The sequence below is a fragment of the Cladosporium halotolerans genome (genome assembly GCF_011745625.1).
Source record: "Cladosporium halotolerans strain TM138-S3 chromosome Unknown Sca17, whole genome shotgun sequence".
Taxonomy (NCBI): domain Eukaryota; kingdom Fungi; phylum Ascomycota; class Dothideomycetes; order Cladosporiales; family Cladosporiaceae; genus Cladosporium; species Cladosporium halotolerans.
Genome location: NW_027191468.1, coordinates 342417 through 358659, shown reverse-complemented (window position 1 = coordinate 358659; position 16243 = coordinate 342417). Strand labels below are relative to the sequence as shown.

The 16243-nt window shown below is 55.3% G+C and overlaps 8 protein-coding genes across 8 annotated transcripts; 3 read left to right on the top strand and 5 right to left on the bottom strand.

Moving 5' to 3' along the window:
- Window positions 1-77: 77 nt before the first annotated feature.
- Window positions 78-1282, bottom strand: WHR41_05070 (uncharacterized protein). Its single transcript, XM_069373675.1, has 3 exons — window positions 974-1282; window positions 496-876; window positions 78-430 (listed from the first exon to the last, which is right to left on the bottom strand). The coding sequence occupies exons 1-2, from the start codon at window positions 1063-1065 to the stop codon at window positions 552-554; spliced, it is 417 nt and encodes a 138-aa protein (XP_069229042.1). The 5' UTR covers window positions 1066-1282; the 3' UTR covers window positions 78-430; window positions 496-551.
- Window positions 1283-1530: 248 nt separating this feature from the next.
- On the bottom strand, window positions 1531-2942 carry WHR41_05069 (uncharacterized protein). The gene is made up of 2 exons (XM_069373674.1): window positions 2557-2942; window positions 1531-2495 (listed from the first exon to the last, which is right to left on the bottom strand). Exons 1-2 carry the CDS (start codon window positions 2885-2887, stop codon window positions 1681-1683), a joined length of 1146 nt encoding a protein of 381 aa, XP_069228944.1. The 5' UTR covers window positions 2888-2942; the 3' UTR covers window positions 1531-1680.
- A 271-nt stretch (window positions 2943-3213) lies between these two features.
- WHR41_05068 (uncharacterized protein) lies at window positions 3214-4533 on the top strand (the record flags this gene model as incomplete). The annotated part of the gene is made up of 1 exon (XM_069373673.1): window positions 3214-4533. One exon carries the CDS (start codon window positions 3214-3216, stop codon window positions 4531-4533), a length of 1320 nt encoding a protein of 439 aa, XP_069228938.1.
- A 257-nt stretch (window positions 4534-4790) lies between these two features.
- Window positions 4791-5814, bottom strand: WHR41_05067 (uncharacterized protein; the record flags this gene model as incomplete). The annotated part of the gene is made up of 5 exons (XM_069373672.1): window positions 5711-5814; window positions 5626-5657; window positions 5515-5560; window positions 5300-5384; window positions 4791-5249 (listed from the first exon to the last, which is right to left on the bottom strand). Exons 1-5 carry the CDS (start codon window positions 5752-5754, stop codon window positions 4791-4793), a joined length of 666 nt encoding a protein of 221 aa, XP_069228923.1. The 5' UTR covers window positions 5755-5814.
- A 1773-nt stretch (window positions 5815-7587) lies between these two features.
- On the bottom strand, window positions 7588-8435 carry WHR41_05066 (uncharacterized protein). The gene is made up of 2 exons (XM_069373671.1): window positions 8062-8435; window positions 7588-7999 (listed from the first exon to the last, which is right to left on the bottom strand). The coding sequence occupies exons 1-2, from the start codon at window positions 8398-8400 to the stop codon at window positions 7802-7804; spliced, it is 537 nt and encodes a 178-aa protein (XP_069228924.1). The 5' UTR covers window positions 8401-8435; the 3' UTR covers window positions 7588-7801.
- A 171-nt stretch (window positions 8436-8606) lies between these two features.
- WHR41_05065 (uncharacterized protein) lies at window positions 8607-11181 on the top strand (the record flags this gene model as incomplete). Its single annotated transcript, XM_069373670.1, has 6 exons — window positions 8607-9636; window positions 9691-10073; window positions 10130-10588; window positions 10748-10761; window positions 10812-10871; window positions 10926-11181. Exons 1-6 carry the CDS (start codon window positions 9441-9443, stop codon window positions 11179-11181), a joined length of 1368 nt encoding a protein of 455 aa, XP_069228925.1. The 5' UTR covers window positions 8607-9440.
- Window positions 11182-11432: 251 nt separating this feature from the next.
- Window positions 11433-14564, top strand: WHR41_05064 (uncharacterized protein; the record flags this gene model as incomplete). Its single annotated transcript, XM_069373669.1, has 2 exons — window positions 11433-11909; window positions 11968-14564. Exons 1-2 carry the CDS (start codon window positions 11840-11842, stop codon window positions 14562-14564), a joined length of 2667 nt encoding a protein of 888 aa, XP_069228926.1. The 5' UTR covers window positions 11433-11839.
- A 57-nt stretch (window positions 14565-14621) lies between these two features.
- WHR41_05063 (uncharacterized protein) lies at window positions 14622-15958 on the bottom strand. The gene is made up of 2 exons (XM_069373668.1): window positions 15267-15958; window positions 14622-15192 (listed from the first exon to the last, which is right to left on the bottom strand). Exons 1-2 carry the CDS (start codon window positions 15459-15461, stop codon window positions 14782-14784), a joined length of 606 nt encoding a protein of 201 aa, XP_069228927.1. The 5' UTR covers window positions 15462-15958; the 3' UTR covers window positions 14622-14781.
- Between the last annotated feature and the right edge of the window lie 285 nt (window positions 15959-16243).

The following is a 16243-nucleotide window of genomic DNA, read 5'->3' as shown; positions in this document are numbered from 1 at the left end:
GCGGGGGGTCTGTTCTTTCTTTTTATGTCCCCCGGAGGGTCGGATGTTTCGTTTATTAGGGGAGCGTGGGTTTGGGACGGGATGGAAAAGGGATGTGGATGTTGAACATGGATATGGACCACACTCACACACACGCACACAACACACACAGAGGGAAAAAAAGGAAAAGTTTGGCTGTTGCGCTCTGTTGCGCTTTGTATATGCTTCCCTGGCCCCTTTCTGTTATGTTTTTTCTCGCGGCTGGTCATTTTCTTTTGCGAACCGGATCTTGAGAGCGAGCGGAAACCGCCTAGCTTTTGGCAGGCGTGATAGTGCATTGGTATACGGCCATCGCTCAATCCACTTTTCTGATCGAACAGCGATTTTGACATTTCCAACTGTTCGAACGACGACGATTTCCCAATCACCCAGTCGTAAGGAAAGCGGAGCCCTTCCACACGTCAATCAGTCAGCAACGAAAGCGAACAACAACCCGCGCAAACAAAAGCAACGCACCCCTATCTCCCTCCCTCCCTCAAAAGACCCCAAACCCCAAACCCCACCCCCAACCCCTACAAATGCCCCGTCACCGCCGGCTCCTCACCATACCTATCCTCCCTCCCATTCCTAAACACAACCTCCAACCCCGCCATCTCCGCATCGCTCACGCCCTCCAAGCAAACCACGCTCACCGCCACAAACTCCCCCAGCCAGCCGGGCAGGTCGCCGCGCCCGAAGGACCGCACGCCGCAGGTTTTGCAGAACAGGTGGTGCACCCGCTTGCTGCCGAAGGTGTAGTCGGTCAGGTTGGCGGGGTCGCTGGACGGGTGCAGGGCGAAGTCCGAGGGGGCGACGAGGAGCTCCCAGGCGCGGGTTTTGAGGCAGGAGGTGCAGTTGCTGATGCGGATGGGGTATTAGAGATCGAGTAACCTTTTGTGTGTTTGATGATTTGGGGGGGGGGGGGGGAAGAAGTTTGCGTGTTGGGTTTGATTACCATTTGCCCGTAGGGTTGTTTTCGAGGTCGATGCGGGCTGTCCAGCGGATGAGGCCGCAGTGGCAGCCGCCGGTGTAGTCTTTTGGGGCCATGGGGAGGTATTCTTTGGAAACGTTCACACTCGATCGAGCGCGGGAAGATGCCTCGGACTCGAGAAGTGGCAAGCTGTGGAGATGCTAAGGTTGGATCCGAGCAAGTAGAACAGGCTGGCGGACTATGCGAAGCTACATAAGTGTTCCTGCTGTTAACTTCACACAAGATCGTGTCTTCACCGTAGGCAGCTTCATGTGGCAGGCGTATTGATTGGGTTCTTCGGCCAGGCAGCAAGCGGAGTGACTTTTTGCCACGGCTCTTGGTATCTTACGTCCAGCTGGTGGCGTGACCTAATAGCAAGTAAGCTGGGAAAGATGGGGTTACGTCGATTGGCACGAAGAGCTATGGCTTGCGTCCTTCGTTGTCCTCCAAGAATGTCACGTACCAGCAGCCCCTCTAAGTGAACAACAGCGCGTTTATCATAGGTTTGACGGAAGTAGAACGTGGTAAGCAAAAGCAGAACATGTTTGTACAAAATTGGAATTCAAGGCACCTGTAGCGCGTATAAAATACAAGTTGTCGACAGCCGCTCCGTCTAACGCCTTCGCAAATGCCTTGCTCGGATATCCCGTCTAGCCTCTCTTCCCATCTCATCATCGTGGTCAGATTCTCTCCTACTTCCTAACAGGTCCGCTGACACCAGCGCCAATGACGCTGGGCAGCTCCTCGCCGCCCATAGACACAAGGTTGCCCACAGCGAAGCTAACAAGGAAGATGAGACCAACAGAGAAGAGCGTGATGAGCCAGAAATCGATGCTGACGTCCTTCTTCTGGCAAGCGGGTCCGCCCCAGGAGGTCGTCTTGACCTTGCCTTCGCCGCGGTCCTCCTTAGTGGCAGAGCACTGGCAGCTGTAGCAGTCGCCCTTCTGGCCCTTGGCTGCGTCGCGGTCGTGATAAAGCTTACGGCACTTGCCGTGGCCGGTGCAGTTGCGCGTCATGGTCTCGCAGTCGGCCTGTGAGCGGAAGCAGGCAGGCAGAATTCCGGGGAGAGGGGAGCTCTGGTCGGCGAAAGTAGTGAGAGGAGTGGACATGGGCGCAGCCTCGGCGACCTTGGACGCGGTCTCGAAGACTTCGGAGAGGGGCTTCTCGGCCTGGCGTTTCTTGAGGGGGAACTCGGTGTTGGGCATGCTGTAGCTACCCCAGTGGGTCTTGTCGGCGCCTGTGAGAGGCATCAAGAGGACGGTCATGGGACCTCCGAGCTTCTGCTCCAGAAGGAACTCGATGCGCTCAATGGGCAGGCCGAGGATGAAAGGCTTGTCGCCAATAATCATCTCTCGGATGTCGGTGGCGCCGCGCATATGCTCCATAGCCTCTTCCCAAGTGTTGTAGGGTTCTCCACTTTGGACAGACAGATCCTGGAACATTGACTTGGTCTCGGGTGCGGAGGGGGCAGGGGAGACAGCGAAGGAGCTGTACTTTTGCGCGAGAGCTGGAGAACATTGTTAGTACACTGCGAGGATCATATTACTTGAGGCACTGCAGCAACATACCTTCAGCATCGCCTTCCTCTGCGAAGGTCAGGACGAAAAGGCGCGCATGGTCATAGCGGTCTTCGTGGAACAAGTGTGTGCTGTAGCCGTAGTCGTTGATTGCCTCGATCTCCTCACTGGTGAGAGCCTTCTCAATGTGGTAGTCCTCAACGCCCGCTCTTTGTGCAAGTACCAGCCTTGCCGTCTCCGGGGAGAGGGTTCGTCGTTGGTGGGACGGCTGATCCTGGGGTGATGTTGATGGGTTGTGAGTGAGGACGTAGCCTGTCGCAGCAGCAGCCAATTCCGTGTAGCAGCTGAGCGCTGACAGCAGCGCCGCAGTGATGAGCTTCATGGTGATGGAGGAGGGTGGACAGAGGCGCAGGTCGTCCGCACGAGCTGGTCCTCACTGCCTGATGATGTCGCCGCGTACATGTCCAGGGCGGCGGCGAGCTGCTGCTCTGGACTCGGCAGGTCGGCCGATCGATGGCGCATCTGACGCTCCGCCACCCCAAGCGCGCTGCCTGCGCCGGCTTCGAATCCCCATCTTCCGGCCAGACCCTCTCTCATCATCGATTCACCACACCTTTTCCTTTTGTCGCAACACGAAACAGCATCAGCGAAACCCCCTAACCACGTCGCCGCATGCGGTAGACTATCGCTTTGCTACCCACAATCATCATGTTCCGCCTTTCTCGAGCCTTGCCCCTCCGCCAACAGATCCCTCTCGGACGACCCATCCAGCTACCCTCACGTGCACAATCGCGGAATGTCTGGACTCGATTTGGCAGCTCGCAAAAGCAAATCCAGCCTGTGCGCATGAGAGCGGCTGGGTTCACCTGGAAGAAAGTCTTTGCATTCTGCGTCTACACCGGCACCACATACTGGGCGCTCCAGTTCCTCCTCCGCCACATCGACATACAAATAGAGGAGATTGAGGAAGACGCCAGCGACCACACAGTCAGTCGTAGAGCAGGAGAGGAGGGCGAATGGGAGGAGCAGGGAGACGAAGAGGAGGACGAGGAGGATGAGTTCGCAGACGAAGACAGCACATTCATTCCCATGACTTGGGCAACCAAGCTGCCGAGATCATTCTATAAGGGCTCAGATCCGGAGTGGCAGGCGTTTGTCAAGTTCGCGAAAGACAAGCCGCGCCAAAAGAAGATTCAGGACGAGCTGCTTCAGCTGGTCTTCGCAGGCTTACAGCACCACCCCAAAATCGCTATGCAGGCCGGCAAGGATTTGAAGATTGGTCGCTGGTGGCTCGAGATCTCATTTCCTGACGGACCGCCGCAAGAGTACGTACGGTCGGGGCTGGAAATTGGAGACGACTTTATCGCCTGGAGCCCGCAAAAGATCAGCCCCGAGACCTACCACCGAACCACGCGAGCACTGTGGCCAAAAGCGACATTTGAGGGCTTCTTTGCGACTGCTATGATTTTCGGTGGCATTCAGTACAGAAAGCTGAAACAGGCTCTCGGTTGGGAGGAGGCGAATCCTTTCAGCGTGGAAGAGCGATTCAAGCTTGCTCTCGAAATGATGGAGAAGCAGAAGTCTGGACGCGGAGGCTCGTCAGTCAGCGGAAAGGCGCAAACTTCTCCCGATGGCTCTCCTGGCTCTCTGGTCAGCGCCGCTTCTGCTGCGAACGAAGCACAGTCATCTCCTAGGGCCTCGGAAGAGCGCACTCCGCTTCCCCTTCCCCTTCCCTGGCAGCTCTCACTTCCTCTGCCGTCATCGACAGACTTGATCAATCCTGTGGAGTTCCAGATCGCACGACATGTCTTCACGCAGCAACTGATGAAAGGCTGGCGTCCGAAGAAGCTGGAGCCGCCCAGAGGCTCTTTCGTCGTTCAGGGCCTTATGGATGTCAGAGGAACGAAAGCCAGGGTCATGTTTGACGTTCAGGCCTGCTATGATCCCAAGGAGTCCAAGTTCGTCGTTGTCAATGCCGGTGTCCGGAGCATAAAACGATGGAATCAGGCACCCAAAGGCGGTCCTTGAGTGCCTCACGAGCACCATTTTCTTTTGTCCCTTGCATTGTGTGCTTTTTCTTTGCTACGAGCGTTCTGAGCAGGCATACCATATTCCATAGCGGGTCGGAGGAACATTCGGGGCGTCAATCCTTGGGCTTCATGATATCCATCACGAAAGTATAATGCATTTCGATCTTTGCCATCATTGACGTTTCACGTAATGGATCCAGATCTCATATATTTCTATATATCGCGTGGCGCGCAACATCCAATGCCGCGGCTGTTTTACTTTCCCCCCTGTACCCTCGCCTCCACCTCTCTACATCTTCTCGCCAGATCAAAAATATGATCATCCGCACTCTCCTCGCTCAAATTCTTCAGCGCTTCCTCGAGCTGATACAGATAATCTCTATTCTCGCCGCTCGGCCCACGGCTAACCACAATCTTCTCCGCGAGCGCTTGCGGATCTTGCGGACCCAGGAACTGCGGGTTGTCCGGCAGGCCGATGTACACGAGGCACTTGATCGGGTGCGGGATGCCGGCCGGCGCGGTGTCGGCCGCTGGCGTGATCGTCTGCATCGTCGCGCTCATATCCTGGTCGTGGTGGTTGAAGGGCGTGTACTGGATGCTGTACCCGTTGATCTCGCGGATGTCGAGATACTCTTTCACTTCCGCTACGTGCTCGGATGGGATTCGGTAGGCTGCCCCCCAGACTCGAGGAGGCGCCGAGGCATGCTGATGTTTCTGTGAGTCAGGTAGTTGAAATCATGATTTGAGGATTGCCGGCGGCGTACGTGGTCTGTCAAGGTCTCCCAGAGTTGGCGGTCGATGAGGGTAACCACACGGCCGGGGTCTTCTGGTGTCCCGCGATGATCTTGGCTATGACATTGTTAGCACACGAGATTTTGGGGATCTCATGGATTCGGCAGACCAACCTCGCCTAACAGCCGCCACTTCAGCAATTTGCCCCCTCACGGATTTGTTTCAACTCGCGCGGCTGCATACCTGCCAGAAGCGACGGACGTATCCCTCAATGTAGCCCGGAACTCTCAGATCTGTTCACAGTGCCGTGAGCTATCTTGGATATCAATTTTGAGAATAGACTATGGACAAGGATTACCGTAATGAGGCGGAGGCTTCCATATCAGCGACCTGGTAGCAGAGTCAGCCTCTGCGTCCATAGGATCGGTTGGAGGTATGTTCACCCATAGCCGAATAACCACAGGTCTTCAGGTTGTTGATCAGGCATTATTGAATCGATGGAATACGAGTGATAATAATGTTTTCATCCAACGTGACCTTTTCCATCGAAATGTCAGGTTGAACTTGAGTGGCAAGCTGGCCCGGATTTGTCAAAACGCCAATCTCAGGTCAGATGTCGTTTTCGTTCCACTTCCGGCTCGACGACTTTCTTTTGACGACTCATTGTCGACATCACATCTATCCACCCAAGGATGTCATTGTGTTGAAAGAAAAAAATTCTGTGTTTTCTCATAGCAGCAATATCGCTTGTGGCATATTGAGGAATGCATTCGCTTGACCGTGGCGCAGCCGCCGGTGTGCTTCCACCATGAAGTCGGCATGATCGCTGGTTTCTGGTTTGTCCTTGAAGACACTTCGAACTATATGGCGAGCAGGTATCTAAGCTCTACTATATTGTCTGGATTTCAGTAATGGCCTCTATCATAATCTTCAAACATCTGATGTGACAATGTGTAGCAGCAGTTGCCCTGGACCAGACACTTCGATCCTGAAGCCACGGCCTCCATCGATGGCCTCGAGATGTTCAGACACTGAGCAAAACAAATTGTTGAGTTCATCGCGGTCAAGCCTCTCGAGTTGACGTTGAAACTCCGCAATTTTCATGCGTTGCTCCACGGTACGCGATCAGGAGGGCAGAATGTTAGTACTGACGGCATCGGTAGAGGCCCTTCGTAGGACAAGTCGCGTTGCAAACAAAGTGACCGCGCCAGAACCAGCTGAGAAGGGTACCTGAGCTATGGCTTCAAGAAGGGAGCTTTTTCGCTTGACTGACCTCCACAGACGACAATCTGTGGTATACCAATCTCTGCGTTAATGCTCTCCTGTCGAAGCTTGTCGATTACGTAAAGCAAACTAGCCTGCTCTTGACTTTGGAGTTGAGATACGGTGTCTCCACCGATTGGGATCTCCCCTCCGTCAGTCTGCATCCTGCCAATTGTATTGGGGTAGAGTGAGCTTGGGGAACTATTTGCAAGGAGGAAGATGTAGACTACAAGGAATACGGAGGTTATTTGTGCCTGCAGATGTTTTTTGACGACAGCGTGATGACTTTATCATGCTGGACGAACCTCGTTTGCGGCACAACCCTCGAAACAGATTATGCGGTGGGATTTAATAGCGCCTGTACTCACGGAAGCATGAACAGATGCCGCCGAGATGCACTCTCGCGGCGTTCATGTCGACATTGAAGCGATAGGCTAGTGATGTCGAACTGCACGCGCCATCTACAGATCGCCCGTGCCACTTTCACGGACAATGTAGCTACACTCGCTGTCGAGCGCATACTGCTGTGAGACCTGATGGATTTGATCCTGCACAGCTGAAAGCCTTCAAGTTTGACAGACGAACAGCTGGACTCCGTCGCTGAAGAATCTGGAGAGATCAAAGAGCACTGGTCAAGATCGTCTCGACGTGCTGCTGCGCTCGAGAATGTGGTTCGGACATGCCGACAGTACAAAGGCATCAGCCAGTCGACGCCGAGGAAGACCAGTGTGGACACAGTCGATGTCTTCGACCAGGGCACTCTGGAGGAGACGAAGGCGTTCACGACGGGTGTCTGTGGATCTCTGCCACGGATGGGCAGCCGCTTGCAGGACATATGAATGCAATCGGACGCAACGCCTCCACCGTCGCATATCGTACACCGGGAGGACTCGCGCTCGACATCCCCAAGCCCTAGCTCGAGTGCTGGTACTCGATCTAGCCAGTCTTCTACCATCCTGGGCCCCCCATTCTTCGCTTCCACAGCACCTTTGACCAGCCCTGGTAGCGACAGCCCAGGTCAAATACTGAAAACCAGACGTGTTGCCTACAGGGTAAAAGACAGGGGAGACGCGGCGGCTGTATTCCCTCAACCTGATTCAATGTGATGGGTTACTGTGACGACTGCATATCATTACTCTGTGTCATCGGTGCCAACGAGGCTCCATACCATTTTGATCTCCTGAAAACAAAATACTCAATCCGTGGTATCTACCCAGCCAATAACGCCGTACACCATGCTCGGAACGCTCTATCAATGCGATGCGTAGCCCCTAGTCCCGGGCGTATGTAATCTTGCCGCGTTTTGGGGCCTTTTCATCGTCATCGTCCTTATCAGTGGCCCGCTTCTTTTTGTTTCCAGTTTTGCCCGTGTTGCCGGAGGTGCTCTCTGCACGCGACAAAGAGGCTGGAACCGAGCCGGTCGGCGTAGCGGCGTGTGACGGAGTGTTGGAATCTGGGCCTTCTTGTGCCTGTGAAATGTTCTTAGTATTCCAAACAATCGCAAAGAAGCTGATAACTTTAAAAGACTCACCCTCATCCAGCCCACTGAACTGCGACTAAACACCCTATCCTCGTCCCTCACCCGGCCACGTCTCCGGTCATCGCCAGCGCGCCCACCCACGCTCACACCTTTGACCCATCCGTCAAAGCCGCGCACAATGTTTCCTGAGTTGCTTGTCTCTTCCAGATATGCGCCCTCCAGCTTGAAGATCTGCTCTTCCAAGGCAGCCAGCTGCTCGTCTAGCTTGCGCTTCTTGTCAAGCGTTCCCCGGAGCGTTGTGCGTAGTGATTCATAGTACGGGCGTCCCGGTTGGTCGGCATTGGACGTCGAGGCTGTCTGATTCTCGCTCGGAGGCTTGTTCTCGGTCATGATGCGGGTTGATGGATCGGTTGCGCGTTTCGATACATGCAATCGCAGAAACGCGCGCGTTTCTGACATGTGAAGATGTGAAGTCGCGATGACGCGAGTCCTGATTCGCTTAGCGCACGGGCGCTGCCGTTGCTTGACTCCACCGATGGCGTTTCTGCAAGCTGCCGGGTGCGGCTGAGGTCAGCAAACCACGCCTCTTCCGGTGCTGTTTGTACTTCTCGTTGCAGCTGGTACTGAGAGTCGTTCGCACCGGATATCTGTGGGATCATCGGAGGTGAGGCATCCTGGCTGCCGAGCTGACCGGTGTGGAAAGCCCTGATGGATGTCACCCTTCCCATAAGCCAGAAATGGCATCTAATGCATCAGCAGCCCGGGAATCTGTACAGAAAGTGAATGGAGAATGGCCATCGAGTTGATTGCCGCATGTTTTGGTGAAAAGTGGTCGATCACTGCGGCTATCTGAATACAAGACTTTCTCTCTATCCAGGGGTTGCCTGCGGTATTTTCCAAGCATCAACGTTTTCTCAGCTTCGTAACACGAGGGAATGCCTTCCAAAGGTCTCGAAAGTGTCCCTCAAGTACAACGCGACTGAAGGAGTCAGGCCGCGATAGCAGATGCAGACTTGCTGTCGTCAGCCTCATACGCATACGGCTCCCCGAATGTTCGGTCTTCCAATGCATTGCAGGGCTCTTCACGCATATTGCTATATCCCTGTTGCTGCAGCCTTGAGCACCTTATCTCAGTCACAGGGACGTGCCATACCTTCTCCCGCTACTGAAGAGCTGTACTTCTCAGCTGGAATGGGGCCGCCCAAATGCGTACACTGTACTGGCTAACAAGACGGCAACGTCTCTTTTCAACACGTGTGTCGGATGGCATGACCGTTGGTGCGGTAAGATCTATAAGCATCTTGCGTACCCTTACCACAAATCTCGTGCATTCTCTTCTTCAATCTCATCTACGCCAGCTATAGACGAACCAGAACACCGCCGAATCACAGCACGCATTACACCACTCCTGGCCAGAGACTTGGTTCAGGATGACAAAGTTTGTCGAGGATAGCGATACCATGGCCATCAATCGTCGCTCGGCTCTTGGGCCAACGCAAGACCAAACCAGAATCGACAAGATGGTTCCTACCGGTTGGAGATATCGCCGCTTCTTTCAATTGCCATACTATGCTTCTCCTCAGGTCCAACTTGTCTTAGTAGCTATTGTGTGTTTCTTGTGCCCAGGTAAGTTGCTCTATCGACTCGCCACTTCTGAACTCATGTCCTGACGACAAGAAGGCATGTTCAACGCTTTGAACGGCCTGGGTGGCGGCGGCCAGCTCTCATCAGAAGTCAGCGACAACTCCAATAGCGCACTGTACTCGACCTTCGCCATTGTCGGCTTTTGCAGTGGCTCCATCACAAATCGATTGGGCATCAAGACTGCGCTATCTTTTGGTGGCATAGGATATTCTGTCTACGTTTCCGCATATTTATGCTACAACCACACTGAGAACGAAGGTTATGTGATCTTTGCAGGATTCCTCCTTGGCTGCTGTGCCGGTGTACTGTGGAGCGCGCAAGGCCAGATAATGATGTCCTACCCTCCTGAAGCTGCCAAAGGCAGGTACATCTTTGCATTCTGGGCCATCTTCAACCTTGGTGGAGTCATTGGAGGTCTGGTGAGTATGCTGAATGCTAGAAGGAAAGTCGAAGTCCCTGCTGACAATCTATGTAGGTACCACTTGGACAAAATCACCGTGTCGATACCAACCGAAAGGTCAATGACGGCACTTACATCGCCTTTCTTGTCCTCACATTCATGGGCGCTTGTTTGGCTTGGACACTTGTCGACGCTAAACATGTGATTCGCATGGACGGCTCCCGCATAATCTTACAACGCAACCCTACATGGAAATCCGAGATTCTCGGGCTGTGGGAGACTCTTTTCACCGATCCTTACATTTTGTGCCTCTTCCCAATGTTCTTTGCTTCGAACTGGTTTTACACTTATCAGTTCAATGGTGTCAACCTCGCCCGCTTCAATCTTCGCACTCGCGCACTGAACAACATCCTCTACTGGATTGCGCAGATCATGGGTGCAACCGTTTTCGGCTTCGCGCTGGACTACTCTGGCTTGCGAAGGACGACGCGAGCCGTTGTTGCATGGATCGTTCTGCTTGCCCTCACATTTGCAGTATGGGGAGGCGGTTATGACTTTCAAAGGTCCTACACTCGGGCTCAAATGCCTGAAGGTATCGAGAATGACGAATTCAAGATGGACTGGACAGACGCTGGCTACATCGGTCCAATGTTCCTATAATTTTTCTACGGCTTCTACGATGCTGCATGGCAGACTTGCGTCTATTGGTAACTGCGTTCCCGGAAACTCAGCTAAAGTTGTCGCTGACAAACAACAGGTTCATGGGTGCTATGACGAACAATGGCCGCAAGCTTGCGAATTTCGCCGGCTTTTACAAGTAAGCTCTTCACTTCATCTCAAAATGACTGAACTCGCTAACTGTCCTTGGCAGGGGCATACAGTCAGCCGGAGCAGCCGTCACCTGGCGTCTTGACGGGCTGAAAGTGGAGTACATGTCTCTGTTCATCTCGAACTGGGTTCTCCTTTCCGTCAGCTTGGTGATTGCCGCACCAGTGATGTTGTGGAAGATCAAAGACACCGTGTCGATCGAGGAGGATCTCAAGTTCTCTGATGAGGCATTGGAAGACGTAGTGCCGCAATATCGGATGCATGGGTTGGATCAAACTCGGTATCGCGATGGGGTTTGATTAAGGAGTGGCCTCTTGTGCATTTGAGGGCCTCAAAAGAACAAGATCCACACCTCCAATGCACTGAACATGCATCTGGTGTGGATTATGGCACCTCTACAAGGATGCAGTTGTACCGCAGTCTTTTGCAATCGTTACTGTGGACGAGACACAAATTCTTGCGATCTCTGACTGGCAGACATTCGTCTAGACACCCTGTTATCTTCAATTACAGCTCAGGCCATCCTCACGCCTGACGCCCCAGCTTTCCCTGCTTTTTCTGCTTACCTACATGATTTGTACACGCACACGAACACGATCCAGCACCCGAGCGAAGATGCTGTCGGGTTCGACCCCAGCCGCATATGCTATGCGCACTCTCAGCTGACGCCGCGCACCCGGTGCAGCCCAAGTCGCCTGCCTACCCGATACCTCAGCCTGGTCGCAGGATCGCGACCAACACCGCCTCCTTAGGCAACTGCTCGGCCCCGAACGCCGACTAGACGACCATGACAGCCCCGTGGCATCAGCGTGATATGCAACTATCCCAACAAAAGTCGTCTGGCAGGTTGCACGCATCTAGGCAATCGTCACGCCAGCTGTCACCGCTCATTTCCCTGCGACGTGAGCGTGCGACGATACGAGTTCTCTGTTGCTTTTTCAGGCGAGGCTTGACAACATGCCAACGCAGAGTTGGACGTTCGATTTGCAGGGTGTGAGGGCGTTGGCTCACGAGATTTATTGCTCGTGTATGTGAAAAGTGCGCGATCCCTTCTGCCGATGCTGCTGCTGACGGAATAATTACAGGTCAAGAGCCGTCTAGCTCTTATCGTCCACTTGCGCGAAGCGTTAGGTCGCTGCGCAACAGGCTTGAGGAAGCGGACGAGGCTCTCGGTGAAACGCCTGTCCGACCAGAAGATGTCGGTGTCTTTCAAGCTGTTGGCGAGAGCGGAGTAATGCTCGAGAAGTTTCGGCAAACCCTGCAAGACGCTCCTTCTGAAGGCGATGGGGTTGAGAGCGGCGTGATACTGGACCTACTCAACGATGTCGACGAAGTGACACGGAAATTGACCCTTGCACTCGAGGCAGTAGAGCGGCCAACAGGCAGGCTGGGTCTAATTCCAGGCTCCGAGACGAGCCCAAGCACCAGACAACCCGGATCATTGTCAACATTGACCTCAAACAGCGACGACGGAGTCCATGCAAGCACCGCGTCTAGCTCATGGTCGTTCAGCTCGAATCGTGCCAGCTTCTCGCAAAGGCTGAGCGCGCGCAGTGATATCGTGCGCATCGATAAGCCAGAAGAAGAGAAGCAGGTTACTCACAGTGTCGTGCTGGAAGAGGAGAAGCAGGTCGTTTCTGGTCAAGCCAACATCAATCCGCATTCCGCAACCGTACGCAAGAAGGACAAGCCTCAGCTGCATTTGAGCAAGCCAGCTGGCTGGGCTGCATCTTCTACTCTTTTCGACGTAATGTCGGTCGACATCGATCAGGCGTCGTCTTACATTCTGGCTGATGAGCCCAGCAACACCACCGCATGTCCGCCTGCAATCGCAACGAGTATCACCGCAGGGAGCGCAGCAGATCATACGGCTATCAACGTGCAACAACGCCAGAGCCAAAGGGTAGGCCCCCACTGGCCACTACCGGTGTCGAGATACCACGCAGACTATCAGAATGCGCAGCAAATCAGCCGAAGCACTTCAGTCCGTACTGGCAATCTTAAAAGCCATGAAAGCTTCTTCAGCCGGCTTCCACGCATATCCAGCGCATCGCAGTTACCAAGTGTGTCCAACATGACGAAGGCAGATTTTGAAGGTCAAAGTGCAACACCAGAAGACATCGTTCACTCATTGATCGAGCCTACTGCAGAGTCAAGCGAGTCTGTCCAGGAGAAAGACTCCGTCGTTGGAACTCCGTCGATCGGAACCAAGAGAATGGAGTGGCGTCCATTGCCAAGTACCCCAACGCGACGAACCTCTCGAGCCAGAGGCCTGTTTCGACCAGCACGGGCGATCAAGTCACGATACGTCGTCGTCAATCCGGACATTGGCTCTCTAGGTGGAAAGAGCGATCAAAGCTTGGGAAGCGGACAAACCAGCGCCGTGTCGCTTCCCACGCCGCGTGGATCAACACCAGGAGACATGACGCCGGCGAGCCCCGTGATGCACAAATATGCATTGCCGCCAATATCACCCAGCTCAAACGACAACCTCCTCAACGCAATCATCAACTCATGGAACTCTCAGCAATGGTCCCAAGCCAAACTCCTCATCGAACACCTCCTCCAAACACCCGAAGGCCAGGACCAAGTCGTCGCTCGAAAACTCCGCCACCTCCAAGGCATCCTCGCCAGCCTAACAGGAAACCACAACCAAGCCCTCCTCCACCTCGCCTCCGTCTTCGAAGCCCCCATCACCCACCCCTCCCAAATCAACGCCGGCCACTGCGCCGCCGCCCACTGGATGGCCGACATCTACCTCCTCCAAACCCGCCGCGCCGAAGCCTTCCTCGCCTACTCCCTCGCAGCCCGCAACCCCATCTTCCGCGACGCCAAACACCACCCCCTGCGCGACAGCATCCTCGCCGAGCAACAAGCCTGCTTCACGCCCCAGATCGCCAAAAACCTCACCCACGCGCCCCGCCCCGCGCCCTCCTCCCTCCTGAACCCCTCCCTCCTGAACCCCTCCCTCCTAACCCCGCAACTCATCCAAACCCTCCTGCAACCCCTCTCCCCAGCCCCCACCACCAAAACCAACCCTCTCACCCGCCCCTCCCTTCCCCTAACCCTCACACTAAAAGCCAACGCCCTCCACCCAACAACCCCCTTCCCCCTCCCCGCGGACCCGCTCTTCAACCCCGCAACCGTCCTCGCCCACACCCCCTCCCACGCAACCACAACCGACCTCCTCTCCCCCGGAACCCTCGCGCCAGCCTCCCTGCCCAAAAAAATCCGCCCCGACTTCGCGTGCCCAGACCTGCGCTGGCTCGTCCTCGCGGTGCGGAAGGGCCTTGCGGCGGCGGGGTGGGAGGGCGTCGAGACTACCGAGGGTACTGGCGGAGGGGGAGGTGGGAGGTTCGTGGTGCGCTATTGCGCTGCTGCTGCTGCTTCTTCGATTGGCATATCCGAGGGTGGGGAGGGGATCGCGGAGGCGCGGTTCTTCAGCGTCGTGCTGTACCGCCTTGCGTTCCGGCCGGGGTATGGTGTTGAGGTTGCTGGGGAGGGGGTTTGGGGGAGTCGGAGTTGTGCTGGGGCTGGGGATTTGGAGGAGGGGAGGAGGGTGAGGGGCGTGCTTAGGGGGAAGTTGGAGGGGGAGTTGAGGCGGTGGGAGGCTGCGGAGGGCAGCGGGGTGGCGATGCCGGTTGTGAGCATTAATGGGGTGGGGAGTTTGAGGGGGCGGTGAGTGAGGGCTGCGGAGATTGGGGGTTGGGGGGGATTGGAAGGTTGGGAGTAGGTACGCTTTTGGCGTTGGATGGGTGGGTGGGTGTGTGTGTATGTATGTGTGTATGTGATATGCGAGGAATCGGATCGGCGACGACAGCAATTAATAACACGCTCAGAGAACCCTCCCACCAAACAAAAACACCTCCCACCTCCTCACCCCTAACCTCCAAACGACTTCAACCCCTCGAAGAAAGAACCTCACACCCCAAAATCCCCACCTCCTCAACAGGCCTATCCGCCTTCCCCGTCTTCACTCCCCCAATCCTCTCCACAACCTCCATGCCATTGACAACATGTCCAAAAACCGTATGCGCGCCGTCCAGATGCCTCGTCGGGGCGAGGGTGATGAAAAACTGGCTGCCATTGGTATCAGGCCCCGCGTTGGCCATGCTCAGGATACCCGGCGCGCTGTGCGTGAGGCGGGGCACGATTTCGTCGGCGAAGCGGCCGCCGGCGTAGATGCTGGAGCCGCCGCGGCCGGTGCCGGTCGGGTCGCCGGTCTGCAGCATGAAGTTGCGGATGACGCGGTGGACGGGCACGGAGGTGTAGTAGCCTGTTGCGGCGAGGGTGGCGAAGTTGTGGCAGGTCTGTTTGTGGGGGAAAGGGGGAGGGGATTAGTCTGGTGGAGGAGTCGGAACGGGGTGCGGTTGGGACTACTTACCCGTGGGGTCTGCTCGCGGAACAGACCGACGGTGATGTCGCCTAGGGTGGTGTGGATGAGCACGCGCTCCGGGATGTCGCTGGGGTTGGCGGGGACCTGGCGTTGCTCGTCGGTGACGTTGGGGGTGCGGTCTGGCAGCGGTGCTGGGGCGGCAGGTTTGTCGCTTTTGCTGAAGAGGGCTTTCAGTTTGTCCATGGTGGAATACTTGGTTTCTGAGGTTATTTTTCTTTTTTTCTAGATTGTTGATTTGTGGTTTGCAAGTGAGAACTGGGTGCTGCTGCTACGGACGGCTACATGTCGACGTCGCAGGTCGCCGACCCCTGAAACGTTGGATCACGGACGCGTGGAATTCTGAGGCAGAGGATTGGCCTGCCATGTCAGACGGGCAAAATGTGTTGCATTTCGATATGAAGGAGACAGATCCATAACAAGCCGTGACGTTGAACAGTCGGCTGACAAAGACGTGTGCCCGTTTCCCTTCACTCCGGGTGTGATGGTTGGCGGGACCCGGCTCGCATCGCGCAAGATCACGCGATCATCACAACGTCGTGCGGAGGGCACAAGTGGCTGAGAGCGACGGTGTCCATCTAGAAAAGGACTTTCGCAACCAAGCAACACAACTTTAGAATTGCGGTGTCGACTGCCCAGCTGATGTCTCAGAGCTGTGCCTACTATCTTACGGGTGCCGACTTGGCATGTAGGCTGGCCACAGTCCAAGCATAGCTGCCAAGGAGGCATTGGACGAGGGACTCAGAGCTACCACGGGCCCGGCACGTCCCTATACGACTGGTAGTGATGGGCCAGGCAAGCAGCACGACAGACACTCGCAGCAGCACAAGCGAGATCTTCATCGATACCACGCTGCACCAAACGTTGATCGCAAGTCGAGGCCGCGGAGAAGCGAGGCGGACATGCAAGAGAGTGTAACGCAAGACGTTCCTCGTCGTAACGCAATTTGCGCGTTTGGCAGTTGGCGG

Coding starts and splice junctions, on each gene's coding strand:
- WHR41_05066 (XM_069373671.1), bottom strand. CDS start 8,400: ATGACCGAGAACAAGCCTCCGAGCGAGAATCAGACAGCCTCGACGTCC. Junction 8,000..8,061: donor GTTCAGTGGGCTGGATGAGG/GTGAGTCTTTTA, acceptor AACATTTCACAG/GCACAAGAAGGCCCAGATTC.
- WHR41_05070 (XM_069373675.1), bottom strand. CDS start 1,065: ATGGCCCCAAAAGACTACACCGGCGGCTGCCACTGCGGCCTCATCCGC. Junction 877..973: donor AACAACCCTACGGGCAAATG/GTAATCAAACCC, acceptor CATCCGCATCAG/CAACTGCACCTCCTGCCTCA.
- WHR41_05063 (XM_069373668.1), bottom strand. CDS start 15,461: ATGGACAAACTGAAAGCCCTCTTCAGCAAAAGCGACAAACCTGCCGCC. Junction 15,193..15,266: donor TCCGCGAGCAGACCCCACGG/GTAAGTAGTCCC, acceptor CCCCACAAACAG/ACCTGCCACAACTTCGCCAC.
- WHR41_05069 (XM_069373674.1), bottom strand. CDS start 2,887: ATGAAGCTCATCACTGCGGCGCTGCTGTCAGCGCTCAGCTGCTACACG. Junction 2,496..2,556: donor AGAGGAAGGCGATGCTGAAG/GTATGTTGCTGC, acceptor AATGTTCTCCAG/CTCTCGCGCAAAAGTACAGC.